At 35.6% G+C, this 20,222-nt stretch overlaps 1 protein-coding gene and 1 non-coding gene across 2 annotated transcripts in view; one reads left to right on the forward strand and one right to left on the reverse strand.

Moving 5' to 3' along the window:
• Nucleotides 1–2,406: 2,406 nt before the first annotated feature.
• On the reverse strand, nucleotides 2,407–2,479 carry TRNAK-CUU (transfer RNA lysine (anticodon CUU)). The gene has a single exon. It is a non-coding gene; the product is annotated as a tRNA-Lys (tRNA).
• Nucleotides 2,480–19,925: 17,446 nt separating this feature from the next.
• PSMA3 (proteasome 20S subunit alpha 3) overlaps nucleotides 19,926–20,222 on the forward strand; it is a 28,362-nt gene continuing 28,065 nt past the window's right edge. The window contains exon 1 of the mRNA XM_074290233.1: nucleotides 19,926–20,169. Coding sequence (XP_074146334.1) covers nucleotides 20,149–20,169 — 21 coding nt within the window. The 5' untranslated portion in view covers nucleotides 19,926–20,148. The remainder of the gene's footprint in view (nucleotides 20,170–20,222) is intronic.

Genomic DNA, 20,222 nt, shown 5'->3' on the forward strand with positions numbered 1-20,222 from the left:
AGACCTCTCAAGCTCATGTGATAGCACCAATGTTGCCATTTTTCAGGATCACTATCGTGCCCATTCAGGGAAAGAAATAGAAACTAGATAGGCAGAGAAGGATTTAGGATTCAGTATGAGCTCATCTAGACCAACATATCTTCCTGGCATGGACCATGGACTTAGGCAGCCACACTTGCTTCTAGGGAAAGGAAAGGAGAGACAGAGCCTTTCCCTCAACCTTAGTGGCAATCTGAGGGAAGGAAGACTAGGAATCTTGAGCTGCTCCTTCAAAATTAAAAAAAAAAAAAAAAAAAAAGTCGGTGATTTTGAAACCTAGGAGTAAGCAGTTATTTTGGGATTCTGGGTCAAACTCCTTGGAAAAATCCCTCCCCGATGGGGACAAAGGGCTCAGAGACCAGGAGTCTCTGGTTGCAAGGGGACAGAGCACGTGGGTCTCTCAAAGTAGCCTAATCCTAAAGTTGTTTCCCGGCCCTACCACCAGAGCAGGATGTGTCAGAGAGGGCCCTCGGCCCCATCTTCCTCACTGGAAACCAGGCTCTAGACTTGCTTTATGCACTCACTGTGTCCAGCAGCAGAGAGCTAAGGGACCCTCCATGCAAGTCGAGGCTCGCTCAGTTCTGGCTAGGAGACACTGAGCGAGTCAGCCTCTCAGCGCCCTGGGCGTCTCTGAAACGGGAACTGCAGAGAAAGTGAGCATTCCCTGGGGTAGAGGGAGGTGGCTATATTTTATGTAGACTTACCACAGTTGGTGTTATTTTCCCTCAGAGAATATAAGCTCCCTGGAGCAAGGACGGTTTTGTAGTCTTTGAGTCCCTAACCTTGCATAAGATAAATGCTTGTTGAAGCTCTTTTCAACAATGAGGTGATTCTAGGCAATTCCAATACATTTAGGATGGAAAGTGCCATCGTATCCAGAGAGACAACAATGGAGACTGAGTACAGACGGTATTTTCACATTTTGTTGCAGCAGTTGTTGGTTTTCCCTTTTTCACTTCCCATTTTTTCATTTAAAAAATAAAAAGCTATTATAACTTCATATAAATAAATGCTTGTTGAGCCTCTTCCTAGGCCCTTCTTGTGCTCCCCTTACTACACACACACATACACACACACACACACACACACACACACACACACACTATCTTTAGCTTATTCTATTTATTTTTTCAATTTATTTGTTTTATTGAAGCCTTTTATTTTCAAAACATATGCAAGGATAATTTTTCACCATGGATCCTTGCAATACCTTATGTTTCAATTTCTCCCACCCTTCCTCCTACACCCTTCTCTAGATAATCCATCGCTCAGTCCCCACAGTCTCTCTGGGAGTAGATGGCTCTCATCACCTTAAGATCCTTGGGACTGGCCTAAGTGGTCTCATTGTTGAGAAGTTATTCTGCTTGCTTTATCTCCTCCTGCCTTCAGCTCTCAGCTAGTCTCACCTTGTGCAAGAAGTCTTTCTTTCCCGAGACTGCCTCCAAACTGCCCGGTGTGTATATATCCTGTTTATACGCAGCTGCTCGCATGCTGCTTCTCCCATTAGAATGTTGGGCCCCGCACGGTTCCTGCTCTGTTATAGTCACTTGCTTAAAGCATTCATTAAAAGCTTAGTATGTACCAGGCACTTGGCTAAACTTTGGAGATAGGAAGAAGAGCCAACAAGCCCGTGCAGGAGCTAATTATTAATAATTGATTGACAGGACCTATCCCATTTTGCTGACCCTCCCTACTGAGCTCATTCTGCGGCCATGCTTCCCGGCTCCCTACTCACTTTTAAAAAGTGAAAGTGAGGGGATAAGGGAATGGTAAATCCCACCTTAGGGTGGCAGTGTTACCTGTCAGTTCAGCAGAAGGAAGGAAGGAAAAGAGAGAGGGAGGAAAGGAGGAGGAAAAGAGGAAGGGAGGGAAGGAGGAATAGTGACTAGATAAATGAGTGGATGAACAAATGAATGAATGAATGAATGCGGGCAATCTGGGACTCATTTTTTTAGTCCACCAACAGCTAACGCAGAATCCCGGAGTTTCGGAACAATCGGGGATCCAGCGTTCTATTTGCAAACAAAGAGGGACCCCTATCATCGAGCATGCATAATTATATAATTTTTCCTGGAGTGAACTTAAATCCTTAAAAGTTTAGGTTTTATTTTTTGTTTTGTTGTGCAGTGTTTTAAATAATCGGCTTCAAGTTGTACTAGGAAAAAAAAAGCCAGGGTGGAGTACCTTGGCTTTCGATACGCATGCGCCAAAAAACTTCCGTCCTTCCTGTTTCCAAAATGAAACTATTCTGTCGGGACCCTTTACTTTCTTCCAAATTGTTTAAATTAAATCAAATGTAAGCGTAATATTGACTCGTGTTATGCGTGTTAAGGGAATTCCTGATGTGAGAGAGAGGAAAAAGTTGAACGCCCAACGTGGGGCTCGAACCCACGACCCTGGGATTAAGAGTCCCATGCTCTACCGACTGAGCTAGCCGGGCAACCCTAAAGGGTGGGTACTTTTTTACCCTCTTGATAGGTATGTATGAGTCATCAACTTAAAATTTTATTTCTGTTTTTAAATTAAAATAAGGGAAACATGAAGGTCCACACAGCCTACGTTGAATCAGAGGAATTTAAGAATTTGTGTGCCTACATCTGGAAGTTCGCTGAAAGATAAGTTTTAATAGAGATACAAAGTCAAAGCTTTGACGTAATCTTAGATATTCTTAAAGGAAGAAACGGTCGTCTGATTAAGAGACTAGTAAAAGGAAGAGAAGTAAAGATAGGACGAGGTGAAAGTCCAAAACATGGACAGAAGGGTAGGGTAAAGCGTCTAAATCGAAAGTAACTCAAACTGACTAAAATGGGGGGGAAACAATACCAAAATCAAAAAAGAAAAGGGAGGAAAAGTTCAGATAAATTGATATAGCGTAAGAATTTAAGAGGATTATTTTTTCCTTTGAAATATTTTGTTCAAGCTGCGAGATTTCAGAAGTTCTAAATCAGCAATGATCGTTTTATTAAATAATTTTAAAATTATCTTAATTTTTCAGAAAACTAAATAAATCTTCAATTCAGTTGAACAACTGAAAACTCAAAATTAATTCACTAAAATTAAATCAAAATCCATAAGCATCTATGATATGCAAAACCTAGCCACTGATATTAAAAAATAAAATAAAATAAAAGGGTGTGTGCTCAAAGGCACGCCCTTTAATAGGCAAGTGATATGCACCTCAAATCAGCCAGGGGGTGCAAGTAGGACACAGTGGTAGGCCTGAAGTCCGGAAACAGGTCAAACCCGCTCCATTTTCTAGCTTTGCGCCTGTGGGGAAGTCCTTGATTTTTCTCACCTCAGTTTTCCCATCTGTAAAAGGGCTTAATAATAGCACCTATTTCCAGGATTGTTGTAAAGATAAAATGAAATAATATGACTAAAATAAGTAAATTTTAATAAAGTTATATAAATTATAGCTATGCTTATTAATCAATAACCAATTATTAGGCACCTACCACCTAAAGAGTACTTTGTTAGAAACTAGGTGAGCTAAGAATTTTAGATTAAATGTGATCCCTGCTCTCGTATATTGTTTAAGAGGAGAATGGCCTATAGGCAGAGCCTTTTAGTTGTTTTAAAATTTTTTCTTTGTATCTTTAGCTAATAGTAAAACAATAATCAGAGAGCTGCAAGATAAAAAAAAATTTGTAAAGTGTGAAATGGTGGTAGTTTGGGAAAATAGAAGGTGGGGTTTGAATTGGGCTTTGAAGAAAGAATAAATAATAATTGGATAAAGTAGGGGTGAAGAGACCTTCCAAGTCTAGGGAGAACCAGGGAAAGACAGGGCCTGTTGTACCCAGGGATAAACACTAGCCCAGTCTGGCTGGAGCATGTGAACATGAGTTAAAGTTGGAAAGATAGACTGGCCAGATTAGGAGTGATAGACAGGGATGTCATGAATGCCAAGGGAAAGGTTTGGAAAACAGGTAAAGGAGCTACTACAGATGCATGAGAGAGGAAGGATGCATAAGAAATGTTCATGGGCCATCAGTCAGAGGGATAGATTTGGAGTTAACTGGAAGCCAATGGTCCAGAGTGGGGACATTTAGGATACCTAGTAGAATTGCTGCAATAGGAATACAGACAGAGAGAAGGATTCTAGTGATAACTGGTTAGGTAAGGTGAAGGAAATAAAGGAAGTTGGCAGAAATGGTAGAGTTAGGAAGAATTTAGGGAAATAAACCTAGTTTTGAAAATTCCAGTTTACAATGCAAAAAGGAAATGAGAATGTGAAGCTGAAACCATAAGAGAAATCAGGCTTGGAGCTATTATGTAGGAAATCATATGGAAATGGTAACAAGTTGGTCAAATGAAGAAGATTGATGAGAAGACTGAAGAGGGCAAAGAGCATCCACTTCAGGAGAATAGTAAGAACTAATGGAGAGGAAAATCAAAAAAGAGGTGACTGTATCTGAGGAAGAGGGGTACTCAATAGGCAAAGGTATCAGTAGAGTCAAATGCCTTAAAGAAGGTGAAGAAAATGAAGAATATAAAGAAGCCATTGAATTTGACAGTCATTGATTGAGGGAGGGGGTAAAGGTGGGGCATAAAATTGGGACTCTGACAGCCAAACAGAAAAAAAAAACAGAAAAGGAGAACCTAGAAAGAGAGGCAGTAGGTTTAGACAATATTTTTTCTTCTACTTTAAAATTTAAAATATTCTCTTTTTATGAACTAAAAAATCCACAAATATCTCAATATACAAAGAACTAGAAAGAAATGAATTATTTGTACAATTTTTTAAAAAGAATCATATGTGATTGTGTGTATGGTAGTAACAAAATTGCTCCATTTGTTTGTGCCCCTTCATTCACTTACTTTTGTTTTTTCCTATGCATTTAATAAAATAATAATAATAGCTATCATTTATATAGCACCTACCAGGGGCCAGTCACTGTGCTAAACATCTCATTTGATGTTTTGTAATGTTATATTGTTCTTTTTTTCAAATCTGTCCCTATCTACCATACTATCACCTCCACCTCCAAGTGGACGCTCTCCCTTCTGCACATAACAAAAATGTATAGTTAAGCAAAATGGATTAAAAAACTATTCATGTCTATTCTGTATTTCTAGTTCCTCTGCCTGAGACTATATGCTTGATTTACTGAGTTGTACAGAATAAATGACATAAGGATATTCAAATATTAAGGGATTGTGTGACAGAGGACTGGAATTTAAACTTGAGGAAAAAAAGAAACTTACCAAATCTATTTAAAAATAATCAACTCAGGTTATAATTTTCAGATTTTTTTTAAACTACATTTAATAAATGTCAATGATTCCACAGTCCTGTATTTCAAAGAACTTTTTTCCCATCTGAATTAACTATTGCGGTTCTACTGTTTTGTTTTGTTTTAAGATTTTGGTGAATTTATATAGAGGACCAACAGTTTGTTGGATTTTTGTTTATATTTATTTTACTCCAGTTTTATTTATTTTAATTGTTAAAACTTTAAGTTTGTCAAATAGTAGACATTACTCATTTAATTTATGATCTATTTCAGTTTAGTCAAGGTATGTAGATTTGGTATTTTGAAGAAAAAAAAAAAAACCCTCTCTGCTAAAAGATGTTTTTGGTTCAGAAAAAAAGATGCTTTGATTCAGAGCTAATATCTTAACGAGTTGTTTCTCTTTACATTATTACTGTGATAACTAACTACATTGTTTGAGTTTTGTTCATTTCATTCTTCAATAGGTCATATAAATCTTTCCTTATTTATTTCTGGAACTATTATAAATATTCCATTGTATTTATGTATCACAATTTGTTTATCTATTTTCCACCTGAGAGGCACTGATTTTCTTTCCATTTTTTGCTACTATAAATATTTTAAAAGATAAGAGCCCTTTAACAGTGTCATTGATCTCTTTGGGTTATAGGCCTAGTAGAAATAGAGTTGAATAAAAAATATGGAGATATATATAGATATATAGATATATAGACATATATACACACATATATATGCATATATATATATAATATATGTATAATTTAGACTTTGGAAGTATATTTCTGAATTATTTTACGGAAAATTTAAACCAATTACTGGTCCACTAAATTGTATTACAGTGCCTGTCCTACCATGACACCTTTGAAAATGGCTATTATCCACATTTTTCATTTTTGCCAACCTAAACATTTGAAGTAGAGCTTCAGAATTGTTTGAATTTGCTTTCCCTTATTATAGTAATCAAATTACACATTTTATCCTTTATAATCACCTTTACCCCTTATTTGGTTAATAATTTTTTCCCTAGCTATAACATCCTTATGAGTTCAAATCTATTCTTGGACACTAGCTGCATGAACTGAAGGTAGATAGAACATAGGCAGACTGTTGGACCCAGTGTTAGGACCGCTTAAGTTCAAAGCCACTTACTAGTTGTGTGATCCTGCAGAAGCCACTTAACCTCTGTCAGCTTTGTTTGTAGAGTGTAGACCTCCCAGAATTGTGAGGGGGGAAAAAAGAGGTAATATTTGCAAAACACTTTGCAAAAAAAAAATCGTTATATATAAATGCTAGTTGCTGTTATTAGAGCTATTGGGCTTTATTTCTCTATTGCTTTCCCATTTATGTATTAGGGCCATTTTTATTTCATAATAATTTGTTGAGATGCCTTCTTTCTCTATTTTTGCAAACATTATGTACAAATAAAGACTTCCTTCATCCAGATTATACCCACTAACTGTAAATCCCAAGGCTGTCTGGTGGCCCCTTCTCTTCTTCTCTACTATTTCATTTAGTGATCTCATTAGTTTCCATGGATTTATTTTTCATCTTTATGTATATGATACTAAGATGTCAATCCTTAACCTCTCTCCTTTCTTCCAGTCTCATGTCTCCAACTGTTGATTTGCTATCTTGAATTGGATGTCTCATAGATATCTTCAAATCAATATGTTCAAAACTGAACTTATTATTTCTTCCCCAAAACCATTCCTTCTTCCCAATTTTCTTCTTTGTTCAAGAATATCACCATTCTCCCAAAAAGAAAGGAAGGAAACAAGAATTTATTAAGCACCTACTTTATTTCAGGCACTGCGCTAAATGATTTACAAATTGTATCTCATTTTATCCTCACAATAATTCCCCTAAAAAGTAGGTTTGGTATTAATATCCATTTTTACAGTTCAAGAAACTGAGGCAGATGTCATCTAGGAGAGGGAGTAGAGGGAGGGAGGGGATAATTTGGAAAAATGAATACAAGGGATAATGTTATTAAAAAAATTACTCATGCATATATACTGTCAAAAATTTTTTTAAATAATAATAAAAAAAAGAAACTGAGGCAGAGAGCAGTCAAATGATTTGCTCAGAGTCATATAGCCAGCAAGCAACAGATTTGAAATGAGAAATTGTTATTTCTCTCTGATATTAATATCCATTTATTATTGGGGAGATGCAGGATTTTTTTTTTCTATTTCCTCATACAGAAATCAACTCTTACAGGCTATTCAGACAACCTTTAAAGTATAGGGCTGATAATGAGGTGAAATCTTGGACAAAATGGGAAAAACTTATATTTGGACAAAATTGGCCTAGGTGGAAATAGATCTCTGTTTTGTCAGGATTAGTCTAAATGAGGTCTTGTGGGTATGAACAAGTCTCTTTATCCAAGTCTGAGTGACCAGTTATGTGCCTCATTCGCTCATTAGAATAACTTCACCTCTTATTAAACCATTTATTTTCTTATTACTTATTAATCAATCAGAGTAGATCTCTTCCTATTTGGATTCCCACATCAAGAGCACCGCTCTTTTTATTTCTCTATTTTTGCTATTAGGAGACCTCCCGATTTCCAGAGCTAAGGATCAATGTCTTGAGTTTGGTATAACAACAATCCTTTGCACTCACCCTGTGAATGAACCAAGTCACAACAAAATCCTAGAATTGTTTCACGCCAGCCCCCGGTGGTCTCTGAGTCAGAGAAGCCCCTGTAAGACTCATGTTCCTACTAGTTTCCCTCTTTGACTGGAATAAAGTAAGTTTTTTCTTATGATTACTATTAGCCTTTTTGTTTTATTTTGCTTTATTTCTTAGTGTTAACTGTGATTGTGATAACTTGTATGAGCTTTTTGGTATTTTCAGAGTTAATGGAGTTTATATAACCTTTATAACATTTGGTCATTTTTTTTCATATTTGACAAGTAAACACACACTTTTCCAATGGCATATAAACATTGAGTGTGTTCCATGAGGGTCTTTGACATTCAAGAGAGCCATTGGCCCCCTTTTAAATTATCAATTAGCATAATGACTCATTATTTAGATGCTATGTCTCTTCTTATTAATTCTAGGCTCACAAGCTTGATGTTATCCCTAACCTTCCTCATTTTTACTCACACTATATATAACCAATTTGTGGACAACTCTTGTCATTTCTACCATTGTAATATCTTTCACATTTCCCCTTCTCTTCTCTGACATAGTCTCCCTGTTACAGGCCCTCACCACTTCACAACTGGACTATATTACAATAATCTGCTCATTGGTTTGCCTATCACAAGCAAACCTACTCTGTAATTCTACTCCATAACTACCAAAGTGATCTCCCTATAGTGCAGGTCCACCCATGTCATTCCTCTACTCAATAAACTCCACTGATTATTACTTCCAGTATCAAAACTGAAATATTCTTTTTGACTTTTAAAGCTCTCCCTGCTTTCTTGTACTCTCAACAATCCAGCAACACTGGCCTTCTTGCTCCTTTTCACACAAGACTCTCCCAGCTCAATGTCTTTTCATTAACACTTGTCAGAATGGTCTTCCTCTTTGTCTCTGCATTCTGATTTCCTTATTTTCCTTCAAGTCAGATAAAATGCTTCCTTTTGACAGAGGCCATGACAGCACCCCACAGTGCTAGAGCTTTCCTTCTGAAATTTAGAGATACTTCTATATATCTTATTTGTACATAATGTGTTTTACAATTTCACCAATTAAAGTGATACCATCAATTTAAAATTAAAATTTTAAATGACCTCTCCTTAAGGTCAGTGGTTGATTTTGCTTTTGTTTGCATCTCCAGCCCTTATCGTTGTACCTGACATATAATGAAAGTTTAATAAAATTTTATTGACTTGATTCGAGTTTTTAGTCTTTAATTACTTAAGTAGGTAGGAACATGTTTCAATCACACCTAAGTCTTAGACTAAGTGCTGGAAAAGCCTTTGACTCTAGAAAGAAGTTTTATCTAAGAACACAATTTGAATAGACTTGGAAAACTTGGCCTTGACCCATGGATTGCCTATAAATTATCAAGTGAATTAAGGAGGGATAAAATTTCAAAAATTAGAACAAATTTGCCTTTCTAGCATATTGATGAGAAAAAACTGCCTAGGGAGAGAAGGAGGAAGAGAGATGTTAGCTTCAACCCTGGCCAACTTTAATCTTGGCCAAGTCTCCTCTGCTGAAGAGTCCAGAAAACACTGGACTTCCTATCTTCCCTTTGCTGTTCTAATTATATCTTAGTAGCTTGATTTACATAATGAAATAAAGACAGACCAGTCTCATGCCTCAACAAATAGCCCTTACAAAGAAATTGTTCTGTGCCTGAGGGAAATTTCTTTTCTTCCCCAATGTAATTGAAACATAACTTTATTTTATTGTTGTTTATTTCTTTATTTAATATTTGTATTTTTCTGTTATCTATAAAATAATTTTTTTATATTTGTTTTTAAAATCGTTTCTCTCCTTTCCTCCCCATCCTCACTTCCCATTGAAAAGGCACATGTGAAGTTATACAAAACATTTCCATAAAAGTCATGTTTCAAAAGAAAACATAAATTTCCACCCCCCCAAAAAAAAAACCTTAAGAAAAATAAATTTTTAAAAAAGGATGCTTTAATCTCTACTTAGAGACAATCAATTCTTTCTCTGCTTATTGCTAGTATTTTTCATCATAAATACTTTTGAGTAATCTTGGATCATTGTATTGCTGAAAACAGCAAAGTCATTCACAGCTGACTGTCCCATAACATTGCTATTACTTTATTCATGGTACATTTCATTTTGGTTTTTCTGAGAGCATTCTGATAATCATTTCCTAAAAGAAATTTCTTGAGAATCCCAGCAATGGGAGAACAGTGTCCAGGAACCAAGGGCTGTGAGTTACCTCTTTCATCAATTGCAGGTCAAAGTGAGATTCATTTGATCCACTCCCACATTTTACACTACCTTGCATATTCCAATTACAAGAAATAGCAAGTTTTTCTTTTTTTACATTATTGTATTTCTTTTATTTAACTAGGTAAGAAAACGTTTCAATAAAAAGCCTTCAATCTAAAAAGAAGTTGCACAAAAATAAGCTTTGAATAGGTCCAGGAAGCTTGGCTATGACCCAGGGAGTGCCTATAAATTATCAAGTGTGTTGAAAAAAGATTAAATCCAGAATCAATCAGAGAGTATGAACAAACAACTCTCAAAAGAATTGTAAACTATTAGCAGTCATATTCAGGCATCCTCCAAATCACTAATAATAAGAGAGATGCAAATTGAAACCACTAAGAGATCTTCACAACTAGCAAATGAGTAAAGATGAAGAGATGAATAGTCTTTTCTTTAGTTTTGTAGTTTCATACACACTTTTTTACTTTTAGATGTTCTTCAAGAGATTTGGGCTTAGCTAGAACCTTTCACGTTACATCTTAACTGGCAGTTGTTAGATAATTTTCTCAAGATGTGTATTAATGAAGAGGGAAAAAAAGATGAAATATAATTGTATAGAAGAGATCAAGAGAAGTTTTTTCCCCTTTTTTCCCTCTTCAAATGATTGGAGAAACCAGAGTCATTTTATGAGAAGATAGGAAGCCAAGGGAAAGAGATAAAGTGAAGATATTTCAAAAATACTGGATGACTAATTGAATAATAAGTAACTAGATAGCATAGTGGATAGATTGCTGGACCAGGAGTCAACTCATTTTGAGTTCAAATCTGGCCTCAGATACTTTCTAGCTAGGTAATCCTGGGCAAATCACTTGTTTGCTTCAGTTTCCTCAACTAAAATGAAGAAGCAAAACACTCCAGTATCTTTGCTAAGAAAACTCAAATGAAATCAAAAGAGTTGTATATGACTGAACAACAAGATTGATAAATTATTTTGAGTTCATCAAAAATGAGTTGAAAAGTTTGGATATTGTTTAGCCTGGAGGAGATCAGACCTAAGAGGAAAGGGATGACTGTTTTCTCTTTTTTAAAAAAATCTCTTTGGGATACAGACCTTGAAGTAGTATTTCTGGGTCAAATGGAATGCATAGTTTTCTAGCTTCTTTGGGGTAGTTCCAAATTGTTTGCAGCTCCACCAACAGTGGAATTAGTATCCCACTATTTTAAAATCTATTTAGCCAGTCCTAACTTCTCTGCTGACCTGCAGACATGAATCTCTTATTGTCTAATGAACATCTCAAACTCGATATCTCATCTTAAACTCAATATGTTTAAAACTAAATTCATTATCATTCCTCCCAATCTTCCTAACTTTCTTATTACTGTTGGTGACACTACCTTACTTCCTAATCACCAGGATTCACACCTTGATTCTTCACTATGTCTCATTCCCACATCTATCCAAACTGTTACCAAGAGCTGTCAATTTTATTTTATAACATATCTAGAATATACCCCTTTTCTCTCTGCTGACTGTACATGATCTCATTAATGCACATATATTTTATTGGTTGGTTTGCCTACTACAAGTCTCTCCCTACTCCATTCCTTCCTCTATTTAGCTATTAAAGTGATCTTCCTAAAGCCACATCACACAAACTCCCTATTAACTCCTAAATCACTTATAAGATAAGCCCTCCATAACTACATCCTCCCCCTTTCCTTCTTGAAAAAAAAGTTACCTTTCTTTTTCTCCTGCTCCCCCTCTGACCCACTCTAACCCCAAGACAAACAAATGTGTGCTCTCTGATTTAGCAACATTGGCCTCCTGGGACAGAACACTTCATTGTCTGATTCAGGGTATTTTCACTGGATGGCTGCTATGCTTGGAATGCCTCCTAATTTCTGCCTTCTATCTTCCTTGCTTCCTTTTAAGTCTCAATTAAAGTTTTACCTTCCTAATTCCTCTTCTAGAGCCTTCCCCTCTGTTAATTATTGCAATTTTTTTTATTTTTTTTTTTTTTTCCGCTGAGGCAACTGGGATTAAGTGACCTGCCCAGGGTCACACAGCTAGGAAGTGTTAAGTGTCTGAGATCAAATTTGAACTCAGGTCCTCCTGACTTCAGGCCTGGTGCTCTATCCACTGTGCCTCCTAGATGCCCCCTAATTATTGCAAATTTAGTCCAGTATACAACTTGTTCATATATGGTTGTTTGTGTATTATCTCCCCCATTAAACTGTGACCTCCTTGTAAATAGAGATTGTCTTTTACCTTTCTTAGAATGCTGCTTAGAATGCTTAATTAATTGATTTGGAACATGTTTTCAAGTGGTCATTTATAGATTGCAAATCTTTTGAAAATTCTTCATATCCTTTAATCACTTATTTATTGGGATATGACCCTTGGTTTTATATATGTATCATGTTGTTAATATTTTGTACATTAGACTTTTATCCAGGATTTTTCATGCACTCACATGAATTATTGTAATATTCTTTAAAATGTTCTATTTATTTCATGAAATATTTCCCAATTATGTATAAACAAATTTTTAACAACTATTTTTTAAAAATTTGAATTCCAGATTCTCTCCCTTACTTCTATCCCTGTCCTTCTCCTTGAGAAGCAAGCAATTTGATACTGATTATACATGTCAATCATGCAAAACATATTTCCATAATAGCTATGTTGCAAGAGAAAACACAGACAAAAAAATAAAACAAGAAAATAAGAAGGTATTTTAAAAGTATGCCTCAAAAATTCCAATAGACTTGGGATAGAAAATATCATCTGAACTGAGAGAATTATAGAGACTGAATGTGGTTTAAAGCATTGTATTTTTACTTTTATTACATTGCTGTTTTTTTTTCCCTCTTTCTCATGTTTTTTCCCCTTTTGATCTGATCTTTCTTGCACAACATGACAAATATGAAAATATATTTAAAAGAATTGCACATATAATCTATATCAGATTGCTTGATGTTTTGGGAAGGGGGAAATAAGGGAGGGAAAAAGAATTTGGACACAAAGTCTTACAGAATTGAAAACTATCTTTACTTGTATTTGATAAAATAAAATACTACTGAGAAGAACAAACTTCAGTCAGTATTCAAAATTAACAATTTTTTTCCTCTGGAGGTGGGAAGCATTTTTCATTATAGTATTGGATCATTGTCTTGATCAGTCTTTCACAGTTGATCATAATTATAATATTTCTATTACAGTGTATAATGTTTTCCTTATTCTGCTCACTTCACTTTGCATGAGTTCACATAAATCTTCCTAAGCTTTTTCTGAAACCATCCTGCTTGTCAGGTCTTATAACACAAAAGTTTTCTATCACAACCATATATAATAACTTGTTAGCCATTTTTCAATTAATGGTCATCCCTCAATTTCTAATTTTTTGCCACTACAAGAAAAGTTCCTATAGTTTTGTATTATTTGGTCCTTTTCCACTTTCTTTAATCTCTTTGGAATATAGACATAGTAATAGTTTTGATGGGTCAAAGGGTATGCACAATTTTATAGATTTTTGGCCTAGGTCCAAATTGTTTTCCAGAATGTTTGGACAAGGTCACATCTCTAAGCAACAGTGCATCAATGTTCCAAAATTTTCTACATTCCCTCCAGCTTTTATCATTTTTCTTTTCTGTTATGTTACTCAATTTGATAGTTGTAAAGTAGTACCTCAGAGTTATTTTAATTTATAGTTTTTAATCAATAGTGATTTAAGGAATTTTTCATGTGATTATAGATAATTTTGATTTCTCCATCTGAAAATTACCTACTCTTATCCTTTTACCATTTACAAAGTGGATAATGGCTTTTATTTTTTATAAATTTAACTCAGTTCCTTATGTATTTGAGAAATAAAGGCTTTATTACAGAAACTTGATGGAAATTTCCCCCACAGTTTATCATTTTTCTTCTAATTTTGGCTGCATTAGTTTTATTTGTGTAATTACAAAAATGTCATGTAATCAAAAATATCTATTTTACTTCCATGATTCTTACTCTCTCTCATTGGGGTTAAATGACTTGCCCAGGGTCACACAGCTGGGAAGTGTTAAGTGTTGAGATCAGGTCCTCCTGACTTAAGGGCTGGTGCTCTGACAAACTGCTTTCCAGTTTTACCAGCAATTTTTTTTGTCAATGTTGAGTTCTTATTCCAAATGCTTGACTTTTGGGGTTTAATAGACTGTAACAATAACTACATATTGTTAACTAAGGGACACAGTGGATAGCATGCTGAGTTTGGAGTTAGGAAGACCTAAATTCAAATCAGTCCTCACTTTTTACCTTAGACAAGTCTCTTAACCTTGCTTGTCTCAGTTTCCTCATCTTTATAATGAGCTGGATTAGGAAATGGTAAAGCACTCTAGTATTTTTGACAAGAAAACCTGAAATGGGATCTGGAAGATAACTCAACAAAAACAATATTTCTATGGTGATTTACTATTATATATTGTGTACCTAATCTAGTTTGGGCTTCTTAAACTTTTTCCATTCTTGACTTCTTTTCACCTGGGAAATTTTTACATGACTAAGGGTATATAGGCATACACATTATACACATTAAATATTTACTGAAAATAAATTATAAAGAAACTTATTTTAAAATAATTCTTTGTTATACAATTATTAAAGACAAAAGCACATGTACATAATAATAAGATGGATGTGCTTGTTTAATTTTACATAAAGAATTAAATTTTGGTGCAATATTTGATATCTTTTGCTGCTGCCAAATTTTTCCAGATACCACATATATTTATGTGACCCCCATATGGGATTGTGATCTACAGTTTAAGAAGCTTTGATATAATCCACCAATCTACCATTCTCTTACTTAGCCAGGGCCAGATTATTTTGATGATTAGCACTTTGTAATATAGTTTGAAATCTGGAACTGTTAAGCCAACTACCTTCACATTTTAAAAAATTGATTCCATTGATATTCTTAACCTTTTGTTCTTCTAGATTAATTTTGTAATTTTTCTTCCTCTATAAAATAATTATTTGATAGTGTGTTATGTTATTGAACAAATAAATTAATTTAGATAGAATTGCCATTTTTATTATATTGAGCAATTAATATTTCTCCATATGCTTAGATACTCTGTTATTTCTGTGAAGTGTTTTATAATTATGGTCATATAATACTTGAATCTGTCTTGGCAGTTACACTCCTATTTATTTTACATTGTCTGCAGTTATTTTAAACGGAATTTCTCTATTTCTTGCTTCTGGACTTTATTGGTGGTATATGGAAATGCTGATATTTCATGTGGGTTTTTATATCCTGCAACTTTACTAAAGTTGTTAACTTTTTTTAGTTGATTTTTTAAAAAATTGATTCTCTAGAGTTCTCTAAGTATAACAATATCTTCTTAAGATGTCTTCTGTTACATCCTCCTTTCTAATCTATTCTTTATATGTCTAACAGATTAATATTCCTTAAGTATAGTTATGCTTTAGGTCATGTATTTTTCTAAAATATTTTTCAGTAGCTCCCTCCTGACTCATTTGCCCAGGTCCTCAATACAAAATCTTCTTTAATCTGATGCCACCAACTCGTTCATTATTCTTACTTAAACTCTACTCTTCAACTAAATGGTATTTCCATGGAAGAAGCCTAGTATTTTCTAAACTGTTGGGAAAACTGGAAATTAGTATGGCAGAAATTAGATAAGGATCCACACTTAACACCATATACCAAGATAAGATCAAAATGGGTCCATGATTTAGGCATAAAGAATGAGATCATAAATAGATTAGAGGAACAGAGGTTAGTCTACCTCTCAGACCTGTGGAGGAGGAAGGAATTTATGACTAGAGAAGAACTAGAGATCATTATTGATCACAAAATAGAAGATTTTGATTATATCAAACTAAAAAGTTTCTGTACAAACAATAGTAATTCAAACAAGATTAGAAGGGAAGTAACAAATTGGGAAAATATTTTTATAGTTAAAGGTTCTGATAAAGGTCTCATTTCCAAAATATATAGAGAACTGACCCTAATTTATAAGAAATCAAACCATTCTCCAATTGATAAATGGTCAAAGGATATGAACAGACAATTCTCAGATAATGAAATTGAAACTATATCCACATATGAAAGAGTGTTCCAAATCACTACTGATCAGAGAAATGAAAATTAAGACAATTCTGAGATACCACTACACACCTGTCAGATTGGCTAAAATGACAGGAACAAATAATGATGAATGTTGGAGGGGATGTGGGAAAACTGGGACACTGATACATTGTTGGTGGAGTTGTGAAAGAATCCAACCATTCTGGAGAGCAATTTGGAACTATGCCCAAAAAGTTATCAAAATGTGCATACCCTTTGACCCAGCATTGCTGTTATTGGGATTATATCCCAAAGAAATACTAAAGAGCGGAAAGAGACCTGTATGTGCCAAAATGTTTGTGGCAGCTCTTTTTGTTGTAGCTAGAAACTGGAAGATGAATGGATGTCCATCAGTTGGAGAATGGTTGGGTAAATTGTGGTATATGAAGGTTATGGAATATTATTGTTCAGTAAGAAATGACCAGCAGGAGGAATACAGAGAGGCTTGGAGAGACTTACATCAACTGATGCTGAGTGAAATGAGCAGAACCAGAAAATCACTATACACTTCAACAACAATACTGTATGAGGATGTGTTCTGATGGAAGTGGAAATCTTCAACATAAAGAAGATCCAACTCACTTCCAGTTGATCAGTGATGGACAGAAATAACTACACCCAGAGAAGGAACACTGGGAAGTGAATATAAATTGTTAGCACTAATGTCTGTCTGCCCAGGTTACTTGTACCTTCGGAATCTAATGCTTATTGTGCAACAAGAAAATGGTATTTACACACATGTATTGTATCTAGGTTATATTGTAACACATGTAAAATGTATGGGATTGCCTGTCATCAAGGGGAGGGAGTAGAGGGAGGGGGGGGATGGTTTGGAAAAATGAATACAAGGGATAATATTATTTAAAAAATATAATAAAAATAATAAAAAAAATTATTATTTAAAAACAATTTTATTTTAACATTAATTTTTTAACATCTTGAGTTCCAAATTCTCTCTCTCCCTCCAGTTCTTCCACATTTTGAGACATTTTAAAAGACATTTGACCAAACTTCTGAACAAGTGGTGGGTTATCTAAAGAGATGTATAGGAGTCAGCTCCTACCTGCTCAGAAGAGCTAATTTTTACATTTTCTGAGCAGGCATTTACATTCCTGAAATAGACAAAGACTACAAATTATGACTTCAGTAATTGTTTTGCTGATTGTCTAGAGTCTAGACTTAAGAAAGTAACGGAGAAAATGTCAATGACACAGATTTTATAAATCTCTCCCCTCTATTACCCCCCTTACTCATTCTGCTTTAGAGAGCTGATTGTTAAAACTTTTACTGGGTACATTTTATGAATTGTCAGGGAATTTATATGTATACATACATATATATATATATATATATATACTTACACATATTAACCTCCACAAAAAATGTGCAACAGTGTCTCTGTCCAAATACTTAAGCTGGATAGACCACAACTCACTGTCTCCTCTCTTCCCTTCCCCCCACTTTAATAGTATTTTATTTTTTCAAATATATATATATAGTTTTCAACATTTATCTTTATAAAACTTCGTATCCCAAATTTTTCTTCCTCCTCCTTTTCTCTCACCCCTCTCCAAGACAACAAGCAAGTTGATATAGTTTAAACATGCTGCAGCTGTTTGACTGTCTTGGATAAACTTACATTCCCCTCCTGTTCCCCAACCCCCACTTTTTATTAGCATTTAAGTGCCAAATATAGTAAAGAGTGTATTATTGATTAGTATTTGTCATTTCTAGGTAAATATTTAGTCTCAGGGTAAATTAGAACTTCCCATCCAATGGGAAAAAAGGTCAGAGGAGGGGACTTCTGCATAAAGGTCTATATGATCTTGGGTTTTGCAGTTTGTGCTTTGCATTCCTGTACTGACACTTTGCCTGTTGGGAGTTGCCTTTTCTCGATAGATGGTAATAAATCCTTTTTTTTTTTGCTTTTTACCTTGAGAGTCTCTGATTTTAATTTGGGTAAGGGTCATTGTCCCACATATTTTTAAACATTTGCGTAGTCTTCAGAGTTCTCTCTCTACATATGGATGGCTCTTTCCATCCCAAATCTATTAGAATGGCCCCAAATTATTTCATTGTTGAAAATAGCCATATTAATGAGGGAAAGGAAAGGGGAACCCCATTCTCGGCGCATAGATAATAAGATAATCCCATGAGGCGCAGTGTCCCCTGTAACATGAATTTACAGGCCCGAAAACCTAGATTGATGATAAATAAAAGGTTTATTGTAGGAATTTAGAAGTAAAGTTCAGTTAGAAAGATGTTAGGGCCAGAGGTGGCCACTGGGCGGGCAGGAACCCTTATGTGGCTGGAAGGATACCATGTGTTGGTGGGGAGGGCGCCTGCAAAGAGGGAGTTCCAACTCACCTCTTTTATACCCAAAAGATGATGGGCGGTTCCCCTAAGTTCTTAGCAGGCTTTTCTGTTAGCTCAGATCAGGTGAGGGCTGGGGGAAGCTGAGCTGATAGTGGGGGCTGGGCCTGGATATTCAAAGAGTGCCTTTGACCAGAATTTGTGAATCAAGGTCAGCCATGGGTTGGGCAATTAGAAAGGAATCTTAGGGGCCTCAACCCCCATCAATATCAGGCAGAATTGATCATTTTTTAATCTTGTGTTGCTGTGTACAGTGTTCTCCTGGTTCTGCTCATTTCACTCAGCATCAGTTCATATATGTCTCTCCAGGTCTCTCAGATCATCTTGTTGGTCAATTCTTACAGAACAATAATATTCCATAACATTCATATACCAAAATTTATGCAGCCATTCTCCAACTGATGGGCATCCATTCAGTTTTCAGTTCCTGACTAGTACTACAAAAAAGCTGTTATGAACATTTTTGCACATGAATCACAACTCACTCTTACCAAGAGTGTTATTTTTATTTATTTATGAGCACTTTCTGGCTAGTCTATAAGTTTTTTTTTTAATTTTTTTTTATTAAAGCTTTTCATTTTTCAAAACATGTGTGGATAATTCTTCAACATTAACTCTTGCAAAACCTTGTGCTCCAATCTTCCCTTCTTCCCCCACTCCTCTCCTAGATGGCAAGTAGTCCAATACATGTTAAACATGGTAGAACTATGTTAAATCCAATATATGCATTTATACATATTTCATACAATTATTGTGCTGTACAAGAAAAATCCAATCAAGGCAGTTTTGTTTTTTAAAAGGGAAGCAAAATAAAATGCAAGCAAACAGCAACAAAAAGTGAAAATGCTACGTGTGAACCACACTCAGTTCCCACAGTTCTCTCTGGGTGTAGATGGCTCTCTTCATCACTGAACAATTGGAACTGTTTTGGATCATCTCATTGTTGATGAGAGCCACGTCCATCAGAATTAATCATTGCATACTCTTGTTGTTGCCCTGTATAATAATCTCCTGGATCTGCTCATTTCATATAAGATTTATTTTTAAGCCTGGACTACCTTCGTTTTTTCAAAGGGCAAGCTCCACTCAGAAAAGCTGGAAGAGAAGAGCTGGGGGTAAAACTTGAATACTATGATTTCACACGGCACAGTGGAAGAGATGACAAAAGAAAGTGCATGCGCTCGGCCTGACTGGGGAGGGGGAAAGGCCGGGGGAGGGAGATCCCAGAGGTTAAGGTCTCATCCCTCTCTTCCCACTTCAGCCCCAGTTCTGCGCAGGCGTGTTCCCTGCCACTCTTTTGCCTCCCTACCTCTTCAGCCTCTCGGCTTCTAAGCCTGACTAGAGAAAAGGTCTAGCTGCTGCAGGCTATTGGTTGAAATTCGGACCAATGACAGCCGGTGTTGTTCGATTGCGCCGGTCTGTGGCGAGAGGAGCGGCGCTTTAGGCCTTGAAAGATCCCTCCACGTCTCTGTGGTGGCTTAGGCGCCATGAGCTCCATCGGGACTGGGGTGAGTCTTTTCTCCGCGCAAATCGGGGGAACAGAATGAAGGGGGAGCCATAG

The sequence above is a fragment of the Sminthopsis crassicaudata genome, chromosome 2 (genome assembly GCF_048593235.1).
Source record: "Sminthopsis crassicaudata isolate SCR6 chromosome 2, ASM4859323v1, whole genome shotgun sequence".
NCBI classification, from domain to species: domain Eukaryota; kingdom Metazoa; phylum Chordata; class Mammalia; order Dasyuromorphia; family Dasyuridae; genus Sminthopsis; species Sminthopsis crassicaudata.